A 20,523-nucleotide genomic window follows, 5' to 3' on the forward strand; every position below is an offset into this window, starting at 1 on the left:
TTTGATATTTTACAAATTCATTTAAAATAAAATTACTGTCCAAAGAGTTGAAAATACAATTTTCTAATTTCTGAATATGATTGGCATTTACACATATGGAAAGATATCCTTTTTATCAGTATTACAAACTTTACAAACAGACTGGCCATCAAATTTAACTGTAGTTTTCCCAACACTAAGTTTTAAAAAAATATTTATTGGCCAATCTCACCTGAGATAACAATTTATTGTATTTGAGAGGAACGTAAAGGTATAAATAAGCCTGACATATCTGTTCATTAGGTAATAATAGATGTATATAATTATTATTATTATGTTGAGTTTTCTGCTCTATTGAAATCTAAATAAAAATTGTTTATATCTATCCAACGTAATTTTCTACTTTCTAAGGTTATAAACAGGGTTCTAATTTATAATCGTACAAGTATAATCATAACCATAAATTTCTTGTGGAAGTTTTATTTTTTATGTATGTATAATTTCATTTTATTTTTTCAATTTTGTTTACTTAAGTGATTAATTTTTTTATTTAAAGAAGCTTTATTAATCTTATGAAAGATGCGACCCTTGAGCAAAGTATGAAATAATACATATTTACACCTTACCATTCTTTATACAATTATTAGTAATAATAATTTTGGAAAGAACTTTACATACATGGGGCTAACTCCTGTCCCATTTGATGTACAGTGTCGCGACCCCCAAAAGGCACACCTCCATAAAATTCCGAATCGAATGACACCACATTCATAAAAAATCGGTTCACGCGTTTACGCTTTTTCGTGACGCTTATACAACTGTCTTTTACACATTTAAAACTTAGTTTCTTGTAAGCATCTTCTCCTTAATAACCGCCTTTTTTGAAGAATTCACAAATTTTACAGACCTAACAGCCAGAATATTGAATGTAAATTTTTCTAAAAACTATCTACTGCAAGTCTGCTATTCTAATATTTAAAATGTGGGCAACCAAATTGTAAAATTTACTTACGAATATTACCTAATGATAAATAGAAAAATATCTTAAACAGCTGCTGATTATTCATTTACTCTAATTTGTTTCTATGTACATTGAAGGTTATTAATTAAAGTAAGATTTTTCAATCCTTATTTCCTGAGGAGAATGAAGAATAAAAGTCTTAGTTTGTTGGTAAAATGAGTGTTGAAGAGGCAGAGGTAGACCAGCAATCGAAGGATTTAAATGATGATGCAAACCATCCATCTCTGACTGAGTATTTGATAAAGGGTGATGAACAAGCAGAAAATTTGAAGAATAATGGATTTATGGAAACACTGAAGTCTATAGACATTTTGGGTAATAATAAAAACGAAGGAAATGTTGAAGAAAAGATTAGAGAAACTAATGATAACAACAAATCGCTCCAGCTTAAAGAGGTTTCTGATAGAAATGATGATAACCAGCAAGTCCTCGAGAGAACAGAGATTCCTCTCGACCAAGGAGAACCTACGGGAGAAAATGAGAGGAGACAGTCCAGAAGAAGCAAATGTATCTCTGAAGGTGAATGAAATTATATTTGGCACAATTCACAATTAATTTCTTTTAACAAGTAATCCTAGCTCTTGACACCCAGATACTCGAATGTGGTATTTAAGTAAGCGGGAATTGTTTTCTAAAAAGAGGACGTACTAAAGTATCAAGTTTTCTTTGATATTGAATTGTTAGGTGTTCAAAATTTTACTTTTAATTAGTACTCGAAGAAACATCTTTCTTTTATTGGAGTTTTTACTATTTTTAATAAAGCTGGTTTAAATTGTTGACAAAATATTCAAAAACAGTCTTATCTGAGCGGTCCCTTATTTTCAGTCCAACACCAAATTTTTAGATAATAATTCATCCAACACGCAACCAATTAGTTAACAATGACACAAAAAAAGAAACATATGCACATGTATCTGGCCAAACAGGAGCTTGGCCATTAAGCGAATTGAAATAATTAAAACTGATAAAAACGCGATAATTTTTCCAATGACAGATAATATACCCAGAATAGTTATTAGAATTTACAGAAAACACCTTACACACTGGACACATCCAACTGACTATTGTAACTTATATTATTACTACTGTATTAGCACCTTTGTATTCAACTAACCGTAACGTAAACCACTACGAACTAGTGATGGGCTATTTGAGCGGACTCGTTCCATTGGAACGAGTCCGATGGTGGAACGAGTTGATTCAAATCCCTATTTTTAAAAAAAGTGATTCCGCCCCGCCCCAAAAAATTTAGGCAAATAAAAATGAAAATGAGGCAGCAGAAGGTTTGGAACGATTAAACATAAGAACAAATGTCACGCAATTTATTATATTATTATATCATTAAATGTTAGCTTTCCCAGTTAATAACAAAACTATATTTCTTTAACACACATTGAGTACTATCCCTAATTTCCAATTGCTCTGATAAATATAAAATTAACAACGTAATACAAATATTAACACAAAAATAGGCTAGTCAAATATAAATTAAAGCAATGCAGTTTTGTCATTATCTAGCTTGACCACTAGAAGACTGGAGTTAACTTACTTCAAGAGTATTCAAGGTAGAGAAACGGAAATGGGTAGGAAATTATTCCATAAAAATTCTAACCCTTCAAAATTATAATTACTCATAATATTTATTAACTAAGAATTGAATATCAAGCTTTTAAAATATTATCTTATTGTTTTACAAAAAGAAAAAGCTGTGTGCTTAATCTTAAACTTAGCGCTGGACACTCTTACTCTCATCTTCATTGGCGTAAGCTTGAACGTGTACATGTCAGCTAGACGGTCAAAGTAAAACTGGGCCAAAATTTAGTATTACCTAACTGGTTTACTTAGTGTAGTATCCCTCCCACTCTATCACCTATTTCACAAACATTCATCGATTGAAAATATTTTTTAGTTAAATATTCGTTTCATTGGAATACAAAAAACATTATAACGCTTTCTTAAGATGATTTGAATTTTTAAAATTTGTTTTTGTCCATTACTCTTATAAAATACGAAGAATTTCAAATAAAATATAATATACAAACACAGAATGATCTAGTGTGCAGGTGGAGTCAGTCGTAGTTACCATGACAACGGAACCGTTAAACGACTCCGGCCCAGCTCTAGCATTTTCATTGGTTAAATCCACTGGAGTTGGTGGAGTCGAATCCGGAGTGATTTAAATCCTTTTGAAACCGGACTCGTTCCATTTTTTCGTTCACTGAATCTAGCCAATAGAAATTGCTGGAGCTGGAACCGGAGTTGTTTAACGGTTCCATTGCTATGGTAACGAGGACTGACTCCACCTGCATACTAGATCATTGTGTTTGTATATTATATTTTATTTGAAATTCTTCGTATTATATAAGAGTAATGGACAAAAACAAATTTTAAAAATTAAAATCATCTTAAGAAAGCGTTATAATGTTTTTTGTATTCAAATAAAACGAATATTTAACTAAAAATTATTTCCAATCGATGAATGTTTGTGAAATTGGTGATAGAGTGGGAGGGATACTACACTAAGTAAACCAATTAGGTAATACTAAATTTTGGCTCAGTGTTACTTTGACTGTCTCACGGTCATGTACACGGTTAAACTTACCCAATGAAGATAAGAATAAGAGTGTCCAGCGCTATGTTAAAGATTAAGCACACAGCTTTTTCTTTTCGTAAGATAATAAGATAATATTTTTAAAGCTTGATATACAAGTCCTAGTAAATAAATATTTCTTTATTTATGAATAATTATCATTTTGCTTGAAGGGTTAGAATTTTTTTTATGGGAATAATTTCCTACCCATTTCCGTTTCTCTACCTTGGATCCTCTTGAAGCACGTTAACTCCAGTCTTCCAGTGGTCAAGCTAGATAATGACTAAACAGCATTGCTTTAATTTTTATAATTGACTAGTCTATTTTTATGTTAATTTTTGTGTTACGTTGTTAATTTTATATTTATCAGTGCAATTGGAAATTAGGGATAGTACTCAATGTGTGTTAAAGAAATATAGTTTTGTTATTAACTGGGAAAGCTAACATTTAATGATATTTTTTAATAAATTGCGTGACATTTTTACTAATGCATAGGGTAAGTACAGAGACCGGAATCGGTGAACGAGTTGTTGGAATCGATTCCAACCCTGGAACTGATTCAAATCCAACGAGTCCAAAGACGGACTCGTTCTGCCCATCACTACTACGAACTACTAACCTTCTCCACAAATTTGTCATCGATATCAATCGATACATTCGTCATTGACAGCATTTTCCCTTCTTTTTTTTTCCAAAGTCCTAAAAACACACCACTTTTGTTTTTCGATTTTCAGAAAACCTGGCGAAGAATGTTTTAACATTTATATTATTTCTTGGGATGGTTAATGCTTACTTTTTGAGAATTAACATAGTAATAACTATTGACGCCTCCTTTAGGCATACCAAACTTTCACGATTGCGACCAGTTGAATGTGTCCAACACCAACTGACAAATAATTCAAAAGTTAGTAAATTATTTATCACTTATTTATTTTGTTTATACCTATTAAATCTACTTTTCAGCTATAATTTATGGAAAGAAAAATGCATGATGACCGATCAAGAATACGCTACAATAGCAGCATTGTCTACTTCTATCTTTAACCCGTTGCCGCAAATGACGGCTATAGCCGTCCGATCTTTGTTGATATGTAGGCAAACGACGTCTATAGCCGTCGTGCACATTTTAATTAATAAAAAAAAGTACAGCGAAGTGTACTAACGCATACACTTGTTAATTATTGAATTAGTAAAGCAAATGCTGTATAGTCGTCACGACAGTCATAGCCGTCATTTGCTCTGGAAAGAGAAAAAATGACATGATGAGCAAATGACGGTTATAGCCGTCGAGAGTTTTTTTGGAAAAACCGTGGCCAAATGTGATAATTTTTATTTCCAAACATACAACTTACACTTGATTCCATCTGGCAGTCATAAACAATTGAGAAAAAAAAGTGTGTTTCTGAGCACGATCATCAAAATAAAAGTGTGCGGCAACGGGTTAAACGAAATAAAAACTTTCAGTCTCTGAACGAATTCCCTTTAATAATACAAGAGACTAGAATCTTGTAAACCTGATCGCAGACTTAATCAAGTCAATCAAGACCTTTACAGGATAACTCAAAATTTTCTATAGACAAATTTTCCACCTACAAGAGTCACTGTACAAAAATAAAAGCCCATCTGGAATTTTTCCCACCTCTTCCGAGAATTTGCAGGCGCCTATTATTCATAGAGTTCTGTCAGACCCTGACCTAGGATCGACTATCCATCCAACAACAGCCTCTGGGACTTTCGAGCTGATTTGTTGGCTACTTAACAGTAAATAAATGCGTTGTAGTAGTTGTATTAATGCCCACCTTCTCGAAGTTCCTTCAGTAAAACAGTCCACCTCTGGTCTGCTGGGCGCCTGAACGCTATAAGTCATTTGTCTCAAATTCAGCAGTCTCATAAACTTTTACACGAGATTAACTGATTAAAACAATTGACTAGAATAACTTTAAGTAACTTATCCTTCAAGTTAGCTTTGATGTATTATGGATAAGTGCTAACTTCTAAGTGAGAGATGCGTAGCAGTGAGATTACACTCTATTGTGGTTACTATCAGGTGACTGCATTGAATGATTTTGAAGATTTCTCGCCAACATTTGAAATTTCTTATGCTGCAAGTTCCTAATGAAATGGACGAGCTGGACTTTTTTTTATTGTTTCAGATTATGTTAGCGGGTTATTTTTTCGAATTTAATATTAAAAATGTATCCGTAATGCTAATTTTTTTAAATAAAGTACAAGATTAATACTGACAAGTATAAATGAAAACATTGACACAAGCTATCATTGCGGTATTAATTTTATACCTTCCTGTTTTACAGAAACTTAGTGACAGCCCATTTCGTTGGACTGAAAATCAAAGGACACAAATTGTGAATGCCTTCTTTTATGGACATTGTATATCACAGTTACCAAGTGGAATTCTTGTCCATAGATTTGGATCAAAATTAATGTTAGGCATTGGAATGGTTATAAATACAATTTTAGGGTTTTTAACACCAATTACAGCTAGTTACGGTTTTATCTATCTATTCATACTCAGGTTTATACAGGGAATCGTTATAGTATGTATTCAATTAATTGTACTTACATATTTATAGTGTGAAAATAATCTTTTTTATTTTGTTCCTTTGAGACTAATAAATTTTTAAGGCATGTCGTAAAGCGAATCATGTTGTTTGGTCTTCACCTATTTAGAACGCATTTCTGTGCTAGCCTTCGTTTAATCTAACGAACTGCTACCCTTTATAAAAAGTGAATTTTTTTTTTTTAAGCAAAACAAATATAATGATCGATTAACAGCCAACCAGTTTGCTAAATGCTAAATAACTCAGAAGAGAAACTTTTGAAAAGATGATTCTTCCTCTTCAATCACATGCAATTATTAGCTTAGTACGCGTGTCTCACCGAGCGCATATATACATTTATATCTTTCTAGATAACTGAAACAAAGTTAAAAGATTTTAATACTGAAAGTGTCCCTCACTTAGCTTAGAACATCCTTGGTTTTCTTGCTTACTGCTTCATCTCCGCGATGCACTATTTTGTTTAATAATTAACCAATTATATATACGAAAGATCTGGGATATTTGTAGTTTTTCCACCAAAGATAGCAGATGATACTAAAGAAAGAGCATCATCGGTAGTTCAATTTTCATAAAAAGAATGTTCTATCTTTTGATTAATAAATTACTTTTTAAGTTACTTCAAACATAAAAAATAATTAACATTTTTTTCATCGGTAAGAAACAAACTTTCAGAATTTGATGGATCCAAGTATTTCTTGGTGTTTGCACTAAATTATGTTTATTTTTGGTGTATATAAATAAAAAAACAACAACATTAATAGGCACTTTCAATTGAAATCGTTAGAATCTTTTCTTCTTTCTTTGAGCGAGGAACCTTTCGGTTATTATGCTCTTCATCTCGCTTAATCTTCCTTCCTTCTCCACCACTTCAATCAAAGTGTTTTTTTAGTACTGCGTGTTCACGCACACATATAGATATCACTTCTTCTTTCTTTTTTTTTTTTGAGCTCTAGGGATCTACGAGGGTCGTTTGAAAAGTCCGTGCAAAGTCAGAGAGATAGCACTACTGGCGCGTATCGAGGTTATGTTTAGTTAGTAGCATCTCTTGGAAGAACACACACCAAGTTTCAGCCAGATCGGTCTATTTCTTTGTGTTTGGCATTCGTTTGAATCGAGGAAGTCGAGTGAATTTCAAAAAATGGACGAAAAAGAATTTCGTGTGTTGATTAAACACTACTTTATGAAAGGCAAAACGCCTCAGGAGACTAAAGAGAAGCTTGATAAACATTATGGTGACTCTGCACCTTCCATTAGAACAGTTTATAAGTGGTTTCAAAATTTTCAGAGTGACCATATGGGCACAAGTGACGCTGAACGTTCTGGACGCCCTGTTGAGGTTACTACTCCAGAAATCATTGATGAAATCCATGATATGGTGATGGATGACAGAAGAGTTAAGGTGCGTGAGATTGCTAGTGCTGTGGGCATCTCGAATGAACGGGTACATAATATTTTGCATCAACATTTGGACATGACAAAGCTATCCGCAAGATGGGTGCCGCGATTGTTCACGCTTGACCAAAAAAGAAGTCGTGTGAAGTGTTGCAAGGACGGTTTGCAGCTGTTCCAGAAGAATCCGCAGGACTTTAAGCGTCGTTTCGTCACTGTGGATGAAACATGGATACATCACTACACTCCTGAGACCGAAGAACAATCTAAACAATGGGTTACCAAGGGGGAATCTGCGCCAAAAAAGGCGAAGACCGTTTTTTGGGATTCGCAAGGAATAATCCTCATCGACTATCTGAAAAAGGGTAAAACTATTACAGGTGCATATTATTATTCATCGTTATTGGACCGTTTGAAAACCGAGCTGCAAGAAAAACGCCCACGATTGGCCCACAAAAAAGTCCTTTTCCATCACGACAACGCACCAGCTCACAACTCAGCAGTTGTGGTCGCAAAATTAATGGAAATAGGGTTCCAACTCGTTTCACATCCCCCCTATTCTCCAGACTTGGCTCCCTCGGACTACTATTTGTTCCCCAATATGAAGAAATGGCTGGCGGGAAAAAGATTTTATTTAAACGAGGAGGTGATTGCAGAAACGAATGGCTATTTTTCAGACTTGGACAAATCCTATTATTCGGAAGGGATCAACAAACTAGAGCAGCGTTGGACGAAGTGTATAAGCCTAAAAGGAGACTATGTTGAAAAATAAAAAAGGTTTACCCCAAAAAATTAAGTAGTTTTTATTTTTGCACGGACTTTTCAAACGACCCTCGTAAAAGCGGATATTTTAACTGAAAACTGAATAACGAAACTTTGCCATTCTGCAATACTTTCATTAATTTTGATTAATTAATATTTTCCATTATTATTATTTTTTTTTTTAAGGGTCCTGTTATACCATCGTCTTATACAATATTAGCCAATTGGACGCCACCAAATGAAAGAAGTCGAAGAGTGGCAGCTATTAATTGTGGTAAATTATGGGAAAACATGATTAAATAAAATTTAACTATACAAAAAAAAAAATGGAAAAATACTTTATAATTTAGGTGCTCAGATTGGTATGGCCATAACTATGTCAATTAGTAAATATATTGCATCCAATGAAATGATTGGCGGATGGGCTACCATGTTTTATATTTCCAACGGTTTCAATACACTTTGGCTGATCAGTCTTTACGAGCTCGTTTATGAAGATCCAGTTAGCCATCCAACCCTAAAGAAAAGATGCAAAATAAATATATTATCTTCTGTTTGGGGAACAGAAATACCTCGCCATGTAATTTATTAAACGTCTGCATTTGATTAATAAAATTACTTTTTAAATTACTTCAAACATAAAAAAAAATAAATAAAAACGAGAAAACTTATTTTACTTACAGAACGTTAAAATACCCTGGAAAGAAATATTTTATTCTCCACCCGCTTGGGGCATCACATTAGCTGCCTTGGCTAACAGATATGGATATGAAATACTGTTGACAGAAATCCCAATATATATAAACGACGTTTTAGATTTCAGCTATAAAAAGGTTGCTCTTTTTTTTTTCTTTTTTTTTTAGTAGTAAATATTTTAATATGAGATTTTAAGTAAACTTACTGGAATTAAATAATTATCTCACCCTGCGCTCTGACCTGTCACCATTAATTGCCACTTGTCCCAATGACTCCATTCCATTCAGGACTGACGATTCAACATCCTACAGGAAAACAAAATATTTAGAAGAAAAATCTTTTTATTGGAATTTTTATATCATTATTATTTATTTTACAAGCTCCAATCCTCTCCTACAGTCGTGTCTGCTTCATATCTCCTCAGGCCTTCCCAAATAACAAGGATATTTATAAGAGGGAGCAAGGCTACCAAAGGATATCTCCAACTGCAATAGACTCCATAAGAATTCGGTCCCGCTTACTGCGCGACACCCTGTAAGAGACGTTTTACGACCCTATAAATGAGGCTAGATTAAGTCCCTGTGGAACCTTCCATGATTCTAAATCACACAATTCTACCATCTAAGGAATGGTATTTAGATGGACACATCGACAACTCGCCAAATTACTTATAATTTTTTTATAGAGCAATAAAATTTCAGATTAAACAAAAGAAAAAAGGCTTTCTTTCCCTCACCCATTATTACTTGTAAGATCAGACTCATAAATGAGATCTAGTACATTGCAAATGCGCTTACTGTCAACGACCTCTTAATTAAACTTACCACATGACTTGTTTAGAAGGTAAGGTCCCAGTATTCTGGCCAATGTACCATTTTACCCCGGTTATTCGATAAAAAAAACCACGCTACCAGCAAAATTTGATAAAACATAATTCATAGAATGAATTTTCAGATTACCAGTAGATATTTGCGCATGAATATTTTCAATAGAGAATAATACATGGTCGGGATAGCTGAATCGCGACACACTCAATTGTGAATTGTTCTATGAAAATTTTTTTTCTCTCCTTTATTTATGCTAAGATTCAATCGATAGCGCTATAAGTGACAATGATAATCCTGTACTGTAGATGCAAACGAGGGGAGAAGTTACTTAGTGATATCACTACCACACATTGTACTATTTGTCACTCACTATCTTCACTAGAGAGGAGATCACGAAGCCAATTAAACTAACACAAACACTAGACAAAATCTAAAATCATCTCAGACTGTTCGTTCAAGTTTTGTATTTACATCCTTAGTTTAGGTTTTAATCATCGTCGGCCTGATATATATCTGAGTTGGTGGTTGGTTGTCCAGCCTCTGAAGTTTCATAGATTATTTAGAAATATATTTGTTTTACAGCGCATTAAATCTTTGATTGTAGGTAATTCATAGCTATCTGTGTAAAATCTGTGTTTTTATAAAAAAACAAAAATAGAAGTTAATTTTTTTACTTACAGAACATTAATTTTGAACATTCCACATGAAGCACAGAGCTCCCAAAAGCTAGCTACCGCCAGAAATTTGTATTGAAAAACTTACAGCTTATTCATTGCAGCCTCACTAACGTCTTTCCATGCTGGGGCAAAATTGTCTTTTCATTATTACATTTTTTTTAAATTAATACCTGTAAAGGGCAAGATAGCTTAATTAGCTAAAAGCTAAAAAAAACTACGAAGTACCCTCTTAATACATTTTAAGGGTACTTTCTATATTTATTTATATACATTTTTTGCTTAACATAATTATGTTAAATAAGATGTGCAAAATCTTACAAATAACTTCAGTTCTTAATTTTTTCCAGCACGCTTTCTTTGCCGCAATGCCTTTCTGTTTTATGGCTATTTTTGCAATGATGTTCAGCTTTTTATTGGATGAATTGATAACACACAAGAAAATATCAATTGCTACGGCTAGGAAAATTGGAAATACAATTGGTGAGCAAGTATAAACCGATTACCATTATTTTAATTTACAATATAGTTATACTCAAAAATACATTTTTTTGCTTTATTACTAAATTGTATTTTTTTTTAATTATTCAAGGTCAGATTGGACCGGCCATTGCTTTATGTTTTGTAGGATATGCTAGTTGCGATCCTTTTCTAACTTTAGCCATTCTGTCAATTGGTCTGGGTGTAAATGGTGCTATTTATTCTGGATATGTGGCCAATCATATAGATATTTCGCCAAATTATGTTTGCATACTCGTAGCAATGACTACATTTATTGCCACTGGGATTGGTTTTATCGCACCAGTTTTGGCCAGTTACGCACTTTATGGAGAAGTAAGAATTAAAAGTCTTTTTTATAATTATTGATTTCTAAAAAGTCATACAAATTTTATTAACTTCACTCTTATTGTTTTTCCTTAAGAAGTGGCACCTTAGGTGATCGAATTCTTAATATTTCAGGAACAATTAATATTTTCATGCCCAGCAGAAGCGAAGAAAAATCTTCAGTGAACTTCTCACACGATTTTATCTTACTATTCCCAAAGTTTTAAGTAACAAAATTTTGTTCAAGCTCCAAACGTATGAGTCATTTTAAATTCTTATCACTAAGAATAAATATCTTACCCACTCCTTTCACAGAATCCAAATTGACGAGAAAAATCTTTCCAGTAAAAGTTGCAGATTTATTTGTTTGTAATCGCTACACAAAGTTTCAATTAGATCTTAAAAAAGTGTTTGCTAGAAAATCTGAAATAGAGAAAAGCATCGAATATTTCCAGGAAAAATGTTTCAAATAATTTACATATCTATGTATCTACAACACAAATTGCACTTTGAGTTTAAAGAAAATCGGAAGGGCCAATTTTGAGAAAATCCTGGAAAAATAAGTGAAAACTCTTTACACTAAAGTGAAAATTTCGGTAGACCGATTTTGACAATCTCTGTTGGCAACTAAGTAAAATATTAGTCGCAGAATTTTCTGCAACTTTTAGTTTTTCACACACGAACTTACTTGGAAACCAAAAGGGTTACCTCAAATTGAATATATCCGGTGAAAATACAAAATAGAAAACAGACAATAACATTTTTTACTTTTAGTATAAGAGAAAGAAAAAAAAAAAGTTCTTTGGAAAAAAAATTACTATGTCATTCATTAAAATATTGTAACTCCACATTCTTAATTGTCTATGAACTACGTTTCAACACTTGCAACCACACTGAAGGATTTAAGTCTTCATGCTTAGTAATGCAATTTCAATCACTTCAGAGCATGCTTTGAATGAACGGTTCGATGATCTCTTTGGCATTTCATTCCTGGCTGGCTAGAGTGACGAAGTAGTTTCTGTAGTTGTTTGCTTTTCGTGGGAATCGCCGACCTAATTTTTCCCACACGTGTATTAAAAATCAGTAGTGCGAGTTTGCTGAGGAACAATTTCTACTCTTATTCTTTTAAAAAGAAAGGTATTATAAATTCTTACCACATGAACTTGTGCACTGTCTTGAAGAAAGAAGGCACCTGCATGACCATATAAGAAGAATGTAGAAACAGGCCTTATAAGATCTCGTCGATGTACTGATGAGCCTCGAGGAGACGGTTGCTTACTAAAATAGGCGATTGCTTTACTTTAACTGATGAGCTTGGAATCAGCCTTGTAAACAGACAGGCCAGAGGTATAAATCCAATGCTATGTCTGCTATGCCATAACATCTATGTAATGCCACTTATAAGGCCAAAGCTGCAAACACTACTGAAGCTTGGGCTGCCTAATAAAATGTCAATAGGAATTTTTGTAAAGGCCTACAGGAATGAAGGGCCGGCTAAAGACTATAAACAGTTTTCACGGAATCCCTTTATCTTTTTATTTAACCAGTTTACCCATTCATTCCACCTTGTTAAGCAGCTTAGCCGTCCATTCTATCTTGTTAGGCAGTTTACCCATTCATTCTGATTAATACTGGAGAGCGAAACCTTATCCTTAAGAACAACCACGTTGTTCTTCCTGTACCATTACTGTTCACTTACAGAACGCAATAATGTGTCCTTCCACAGGCCAGGGGCTCTAAAACTAGAAGCACAGAAGAGTGGTTTCAGAGTGAACAAAAAGAATATTTTCCTTTCTAAATTAATTCAAGTGCTTTTTAAAGCAATCTTCTGGCAATACTTGGCATAGTGGAAGTTTCAATGCTTTCATAAAATCAATGGTCTTATTTCATATAAGTAATGACCGCTAAACACATTGGGGGAAAACCCAATGAAAACATGGCAATGTCTATTTTTATCGCTTATATGTAGTGTGAAGAATTCGTAAAACCACTTGATTTGTTTGGAAAATGAATTTTTTTCCCAAAATTTTGGTTATATTTAGCTTATTTTTGTACTGTTTAGTATTCCTATTTCATATTTTGAAGATAATTTATAACTATTTTGAAAAACAAGACGACCAAACGGGCAGTGCCGAACAGGAGTTCTTGACTCAACTTGTCAGAGCATTGAGTAAGAGTGATGAACTTGATCGACTAAACTTTCCTCAAAAACTAAGTGTATTGGTTTACTCAAATGAACTTTATACATTTTCCCCCCGAATAGCGATCACTATACTATAAAAGTTAAGGTAGATAGAAAATGACAGTTTCAAACCTACATTTACTCTCTTGGTGAAACAATTTTTGGGGAGAATACATTAGGATAACTGCTAATTTAGGACTATATCTTTTCCTTAGGCAGATAGATTCTAGCTAGACAAATAATTACACATTATGACGTACTCACTGCTAAATGAATGGACTGAAACAGATCAATAGGCACATCAGAACTGTCTAAAATGTTATTAACCAAATGACACAAATTATTTTGAAGTATCAGCTGATAATTAGTTTCTAAACTTGACACACTTACCTAGCAGATTTTCGATTTTGTATTTTTTTCACCGAAAGTTGACGTTTTGTTTTGAGGACGAAGAAATTGGGTATCTACTTTACCTCAACCCAATAATATCGTGTGAATGTTCACTTTTAGAGAAGTTTTTTTTAAACATCTAAAGAAATTTTCACCTGGAGCTACTCCAGATAGTGTTTCTCACGTTACTCGCACAAATAGTGAGTGTACTTGTGGCTCTTAAAAAGAGAACACCCTAAGAATCACACCGTGAACTTGAACCCTGGGACTTCCTGATCACTAATTGACCATATAACCGGCTGAACTATTATTTCTTCCTCCTTGATTATTATTTCTTTTGTACAGATAACGTTCAAAACTTGGGGAGAAATTTTTTTCCTTGCAATTGGCCAATACATTATTTGTAACCTATGCTATATGGTGTTCGTAGAAGGAAAAAGACAACCATGGGATACTAAGATTCCTTGGATCTCAATAGAAGAAGTAGATAGAGGTATTTTATTGATTTCAATTTTGTCCCATTGCCCACAATTAATTTTTAGACGTTGAAATTCTCTTTCACAAACGTAGAAAGCAAAATAACTATAAATTTTTGGAAAACTGCTGTAAATAAAATGAGATATCTTACTTATGTAACTTTTTTTTTTAACAGCTCTCTCAGTATATGGGAGAATTCGACGTTAAATACTTCTTCCAAAAATAATTTTGTTAAAAAGTAACTGGAAGGTGCAATCGAATACGTGATCTTCATCTTCAACATTGCTCTTTTAAAGGAAGGTTAATTACTATGCTTGAATTATCTACATTTGTAAACTCAAATTATCAATTGTACCAAATGTAATTTAAGAATAAAATAATTTGGTCACAAACAAATGAACTTTTTATTTGCAATAACCTTATTCCCTTACAGGATAAACAGAACAAACAAATTGAAATAAATATTTTAAACAGTGTAATTTTTCAGTTTATGGATTGTCGAGTTTCACAACACATATACAATATATATATATTTTTAATTAAGTGTCCAAAACATCAAGTTAGTTACTCACATTTGTTGGATAAGGTTGTTTTCGTAGAATTTTCTCAAGATGAATATTTTTTAAAAAATCAAAATAATTACTAAAATACATATTTTCACACTGCATTAATCTATTTCACTATTTTCTTAGAAACTAATAAGAAACAGCTCTTTAACAATCAGTAACAAAACAAAACATATAGAAGGTTATAGTAGTGATAACCATGTTTGCTTATCCTTTCAGAAAATTGCATAATAATCGATTTTTTTCCACATGATCTATTGAGACTACGCTGGTGAATGCTTCTTACATTGATATAATGTACAGTCCAAGTTTAAACATCCAAAAGATTTTATTTTTTCTCGAAAACAGAGTGAAGAAGAAAAAAAGTCACAATCAATGGAAATTATAAAAATCATTTTTTGTTTACACGCTACTGATTTAATCATAGTTATCCTTGTTAAAATTGAATTTTGTTTCGCAGCCAGGTACAAATCTTAAAATCATTACAGAAAAAATACGTTTTTTTTTTTAAAAAAAAAAAAAGAATCTGAACGTATAGGTATTCAATAAAATAGCAGGCCCAGTGAGGGCAAAAGGGCAGGGACGCGGACCTCCAAAACAGTTTTGGTGGGAGACGAAGTCCACTAAGTGACTATACAATTAGTAATCTTTTGGTAATTTCTTAAAATGTGAAAAATGATCTTTTATAAATTATTAGAAAATAAATTATCTGCTCTTTTATCAATGAAGCAACTTGGTTGGAAGCGCTTTATGTTAGAGCCCCAAATCGGAAGTAGTATGCAAAAGAAGTAGGCGCTGACGATTCTTGCTGTAGAGGACCAAGGACTCACGTAGGAGGCCAACAAAAGATTGAAAATTCAAAAAGTATTGATGAATATTTAAATAATGATTGATAATATTTTTACACCAAAGTAGAAATATTGCTGCTGGGTAATTTTTTTTGTTTTTCTAACAAAACCATCGGAGATATCTCGACAGCCACATGTGCTGGGATGATTGAGGGTTTTACGTGGGAGTGGAAGTGGACTGCTAGTAATAAGTGTCAGGCCAAGAACGTAAACAACTTAAGTAGATGGATTGTCCTATACTGCACTTTACATGGCATTAATCATACTTCGTGAAATAAAAAGTAATTACAGCAAAAAATGAAATGAAGATCTATGTTCAGACAGAAAGAATACTTTCTTAAAATAAGAAAAATACAATAGAACTTTTTCCGTGTCTATGCCATACCAAGCGTGGATGTCAATATATCCCTTTAGGAGTACGTCCATCACCGAATATCCATTAATTCGTCTTATCATCTCCTGTACTTCAAGAACATAAGTTATCGAAAAGTCGACGATAGCATAATTCGATTCGGTGTTAACGATATATCGAACCTCACATTGTCTTCAACTTTGAAATTATGGCTATATCTTATTCCTTTCAATGTTTTGGTAAATGAAAAATACTACAAATTATCTACTTGTAATTTAGAAACAAAACTGTAAATAAATAATGAAAGGGGAAAGTAAGTAAAATACATGCTAGAATATTATGTAAAATAGAGTTGTTATCTCTTTAGGATGCGCTGCCTTACAAAGATTAGCTTGTGAGCTCAGCGAAAACAGTAGTGATCGCAACGAGCGCTTGTATGTGAGAATGTGCTAATGAAGAGAAGCAAAATAAATTAGAAAGGTTGGTCTATAAAACTGCTACGGTCAGTTCGATAAGGTTATTTGACCACAAATGGAATAGGCACCTTTTTGAAGAATGTGTTACCGCCATTCATAATGTTCATCGCCCGGTTGGTTGATTGAAAAAAAAAAAAAATGGAAGAAAACTTAGAAATGTGAGGAAGAAAACTGTCCAAAGAGTTTTAGCGATCCAGAGGAGACATAACTCAAATTCAAGGCCATAGGAGGAGCTCCCACGAGGTCAAATCCGAACCGAAGAGTTTAATTTTTAACTTTACATTCTTCAGTAAGAACGAAACAGAAGCAATGGAGGTTAATCTTTTCAAAGTATGTAACAGGTAGGAGATAAGCACCCTTCTTTGCGAACCAGCCATAGAAACGTACTTTTAAAGTTGTAAGACGGAAGCATTAACACTGAACTAAGGATAAAAGTTCATCAAAATAAAGGAGTTTAATGCAAGATGTATCCTGGATGCTCAAGAAGTCCAAATTTGGTCTATAATTGGTACACCTATAGTTTTCGAGAAAAAAAGAAGCTGAACTTCAACAAATTTTTGGAGAACATTCATATTTATGTACAATTAGAAAGTTTAGATCCAAGAAGTAAGCAAGCTGAGAAAAAAGAAAATAATTATAACATATGAAACTTAAAAGCTCACGCACACTTCGCCAATTATACAAAAATACACTTACCCGTGTGATTACATATATAATAAATATATATTATTTACTTTTCATTAAAACTTACTTAATTATGTACTTTATCTTTTTTTATTTATTTATTTAAACCCATCCTTTAAGTAATTGACAGCAACATTTTCATCTTTTGAAATTGGATTTCCAAGGGAAGACAGATAATACATTTTACTTAAAGGAAAGTAAAAATGTTTTTACAACTAGATTTTTATTGTAGAATAGTTTTAGTTTACATTATACAATGTAATGTATATACCGTAATTCCCCTGTTTCCTTTTTGATTAAATTTACTTTTACTACTCTTTAAAGTATACTCGGATGAAGAAAACAAATACCTGGATCATTTGAGATATTTTGGTTACGTCAAACTTTTGCTTTTGTTTTGCTATATTAACAGAAATAAAGCAATAAACTTGAATTCCTTTTCGGCTAAACATAATTTGATCTTTTGTGAGCACATGTTACACTTTTTTTTTTCTTGACATTGCAGCAAGAGCATTCTCGGACATGCCGGGGAAATTGGGCAAAGAGATAGCAAGATAACTTCGACACCGTTCGATTTTAGCCAAAGGTTGTACATGATTCTTCTTAAGAAAAATAAAATAAGGGTAATATAGAGAAGATGAGTAACGGCATGGAAGCATTTTCTTCAGTTAAATAATTGCGACAGAAGTCACCACCTCTCTCTTCCGGACCTAATAAAAAATTGGATTCAATTAAGCGTTTTAACTCTTTGCGGCTAGGTGGGTTAAAAACTGTCCCACCTTTTTCTGCATGGTGGGATATATTTTAACCCACCTCGAAAAGTTGAAGTTATTCATACATACAGCTTAATATGTTATTTTAAAGTTTTTCATTCAGTTGGCAGTGTTATGCACCAATAGTAAATGCGTAAATAAGTGAAAAAAAAATTATATTTATAATAAACTTGACCGATAGTAAAAAATGGTTGCACCGCATACTGTTCTATTATTTGGATGCAGCTGTTGTTAATTCATATATTGTTTATAAAAAATTGGGTCAAAACATGGAACTTAAACATTTCAAGGAACAGTGCGCTGAAGGACAGTGCTGTAATGTCTGCAAAGTTCCGCTTTGTTTTGGTAAAAAGTTGTGTTTGAATGAACACCATATAAAGCATTGGTTTCATAGTGGTATTATACAATACCAGTGTCCCACACTAAAAAATGACTATTGAAATGGTATTAATTTTTTCTTTTCTTTTTTCTCGTATTTCGAGAGTGATGATTATTTGAGAGGGATGATTACATTTGTAAAATAATGGAAATGAATGTTTAGTTCCATTTTTTTTATAATAAAAGAAATTCTGTGAAACTAGGGCTTTTATTTTCTTTAAAATCGTGTGCCTTTAAAAGTTAAAAGGATGAGCTTATCTTGACGCGTGTACGAACAGTGAATCGAGACAATTATCGTTCTTTAAGAAAGCCTTAATATATTAATAAGGCTCATCGCCCATCGATTATTGCTTCGCAAAAATCTTGGTAATTCAAAATTGCCCACAAAGGATTCAGAATCCCCTCTAGTGGGCGATTTTGCCCTTAAATTTGAACCACGTATCTCTAGAGTTTCTTTCCAAGTCCGCTCCTTAATGGTAATATCTCAAATAAGTAGGTTTTTTTTTGTTGCACCCGAGCATAAATTTAAAAATAAACAAATAGATAAATAATCATAGTTTAAAATACAAACTACCAACATAAATAAAATTTTTTAAATTTATAGATTCAACATTACAAAGGAAGATTGCAAGATCACCTAATGATCTATTTTATTTTATTTATTTTTAGAAACAGTATACGACATAGGATTTTTTTGTTTAAACACTGCATTGGATTTTTTCTTAAACATTCTCTAAAAGTCTCTATCTACATGATGCATTCTTTTTAATTATATTCATTGGAAGAAGTTGTTTTTTTACATGATGCATTTTTATAGATAAATATAATTTATTTTTCGGTTTTGTACAAGTGGTAAGTATTGTATAATTTGATTAGATAATGTTAAAATATTTATATTATAGCTCCAAGTTTTAATTTTAAGCTTCTTCCAGTTTTAATTAGTTACAAATTGTTTCCCCCCCATTTTTTATTCATTTATTCAAAAAATAAAATTCCCTGTTTATCTTTACATAATATTTAGCTGTTAATTTTAGTCTGCATTTACTTTTTCTTAAAATTTTTTTCTAATGCCTTAAAAAAACAAAAAAAAAATTAAGGTGACAAAACAATAAGAATTACCTATGAAATCACACATGAATTCCTTTTACCACCTGCATGCCTCTCCCGAATACTGTTCAAGTGTGCCAATTGTGCTGGAGAAGGTATGGCCGGATGAATGGGTGGTGTCGTTGGACCGCCAGCGGTGGTCATACCTTGCTGCGGTGGTAACGACTGTCTACGTCGTCGGCGTAACGCTGGACTCAAATTATACTTGACTTTAGCCTGTGCCAGAAGCTCTTTAAACACCAACGTTATGTTCACATTATCTTTGGCCGAAGATTCCACAAAACCATTTTCCCAATCAACGGTTACTATGGATTCAGTAGTTTTTGACGATACCTAAAAAAGAAAAATATGTAGGTACAATTAATAATAGATACAAGGAGTTGAAATAACAAGGTTCGAGTCCAGTTAGCCTACTCCTTAGCTTTTTCTTTGCTTAAAAACCTCTAAAGCTCCCTGAACAGCTTGAATTTATGTAATGGGTGTACAGTTTTAAAGAGAAATTACACACAAAACAAATAGTTTACAGAATTTTGAACAAAAATAAAATAAATTTATCATTGGTTACTGTAATGGGAAACTGAGCACGTTATGTAGATAACTGAAGACTCGTTTGTCAGGTGAAGCAGTAGTTTTAGTTATAATTTTAATCCCTTTAATCAGAATAACACATTTTTTTTTGTCATTATCAACTTGTTTATAATTAAAAAGCTCATAGACTTACTTTTTACGATGTTTTCTAGCACATGTGAAAAAAGTGATTCTTAGAAAGGGCTCATGAACTCATTAATTGCAGAAATGAGGATTGCACCACCGATTATTCAAAGATACCCCAAAAATTTCAATTGTACAACTTAAATCAATGTAGAAAATTGGAAGAAAATGCCAACCCAAAGAAAAGAAAATTTTAAACTTTGAAAATTGCAAAAGAAGGAAGTGGTGAGCACAATT

General features: G+C 32.8%; 2 protein-coding genes and 1 long non-coding RNA gene across 8 annotated transcripts in view; 1 reads left to right on the top strand and 2 right to left on the bottom strand.

Moving 5' to 3' along the window:
* The first annotated feature begins 771 nt into the window (after nt 1–771).
* LOC141454657 (putative inorganic phosphate cotransporter) lies at nt 772–14,757 on the top strand. 4 transcript variants are annotated; one of them, XM_074129124.1, is made up of 10 exons: nt 772–1,519; nt 4,325–4,494; nt 5,903–6,145; nt 8,507–8,594; nt 8,671–8,900; nt 9,004–9,153; nt 10,868–11,000; nt 11,146–11,351; nt 14,260–14,407; nt 14,567–14,757. In XM_074129124.1, the coding sequence occupies exons 1-10, from the start codon at nt 1,156–1,158 to the stop codon at nt 14,596–14,598; spliced, it is 1,764 nt and encodes a 587-aa protein (XP_073985225.1). In that variant the 5' UTR covers nt 772–1,155; the 3' UTR covers nt 14,599–14,757. The 4 variants fall into 4 exon arrangements, with proteins under 4 accessions (XP_073985225.1, XP_073985224.1, XP_073985227.1 ...); XM_074129123.1 differs by having other exon boundaries at nt 11,110–11,351; nt 14,567–14,756; XM_074129126.1 differs by lacking the exon at nt 5,903–6,145 and having other exon boundaries at nt 11,110–11,351; nt 14,567–14,756.
* On the bottom strand, nt 6,937–10,510 carry LOC141454661 (uncharacterized). Its single transcript, XR_012458858.1, has 4 exons — nt 9,222–10,510; nt 9,002–9,096; nt 8,659–8,837; nt 6,937–7,035 (listed from the first exon to the last, which is right to left on the bottom strand). It is a non-coding gene; the product is annotated as an uncharacterized lncRNA (long non-coding RNA).
* Nucleotides 14,758–14,771: 14 nt separating the features above from the next.
* Nucleotides 14,772–20,523, bottom strand: part of LOC141454658 (ras-related protein Rap-2a) — a 234,324-nt gene continuing 228,572 nt past the window's right edge. For 2 of the 3 annotated variants that reach the window (XM_074129129.1, XM_074129127.1), the window contains exon 4: nt 14,772–19,908. In XM_074129129.1, coding sequence (XP_073985230.1) covers nt 19,588–19,908 — 321 coding nt within the window. In that variant the 3' untranslated portion in view covers nt 14,772–19,587. The remainder of the gene's footprint in view (nt 19,909–20,523) is intronic. The other variant, XM_074129128.1, reaches the window with a different exon arrangement.

The sequence above is a fragment of the Rhodnius prolixus genome, unplaced genomic scaffold (assembly GCF_049639745.1).
Source record: "Rhodnius prolixus isolate KJV_2025 unplaced genomic scaffold, Rpr scaffold_9, whole genome shotgun sequence".
Classification (NCBI taxonomy): Eukaryota; Metazoa; Arthropoda; class Insecta; order Hemiptera; family Reduviidae; genus Rhodnius; species Rhodnius prolixus.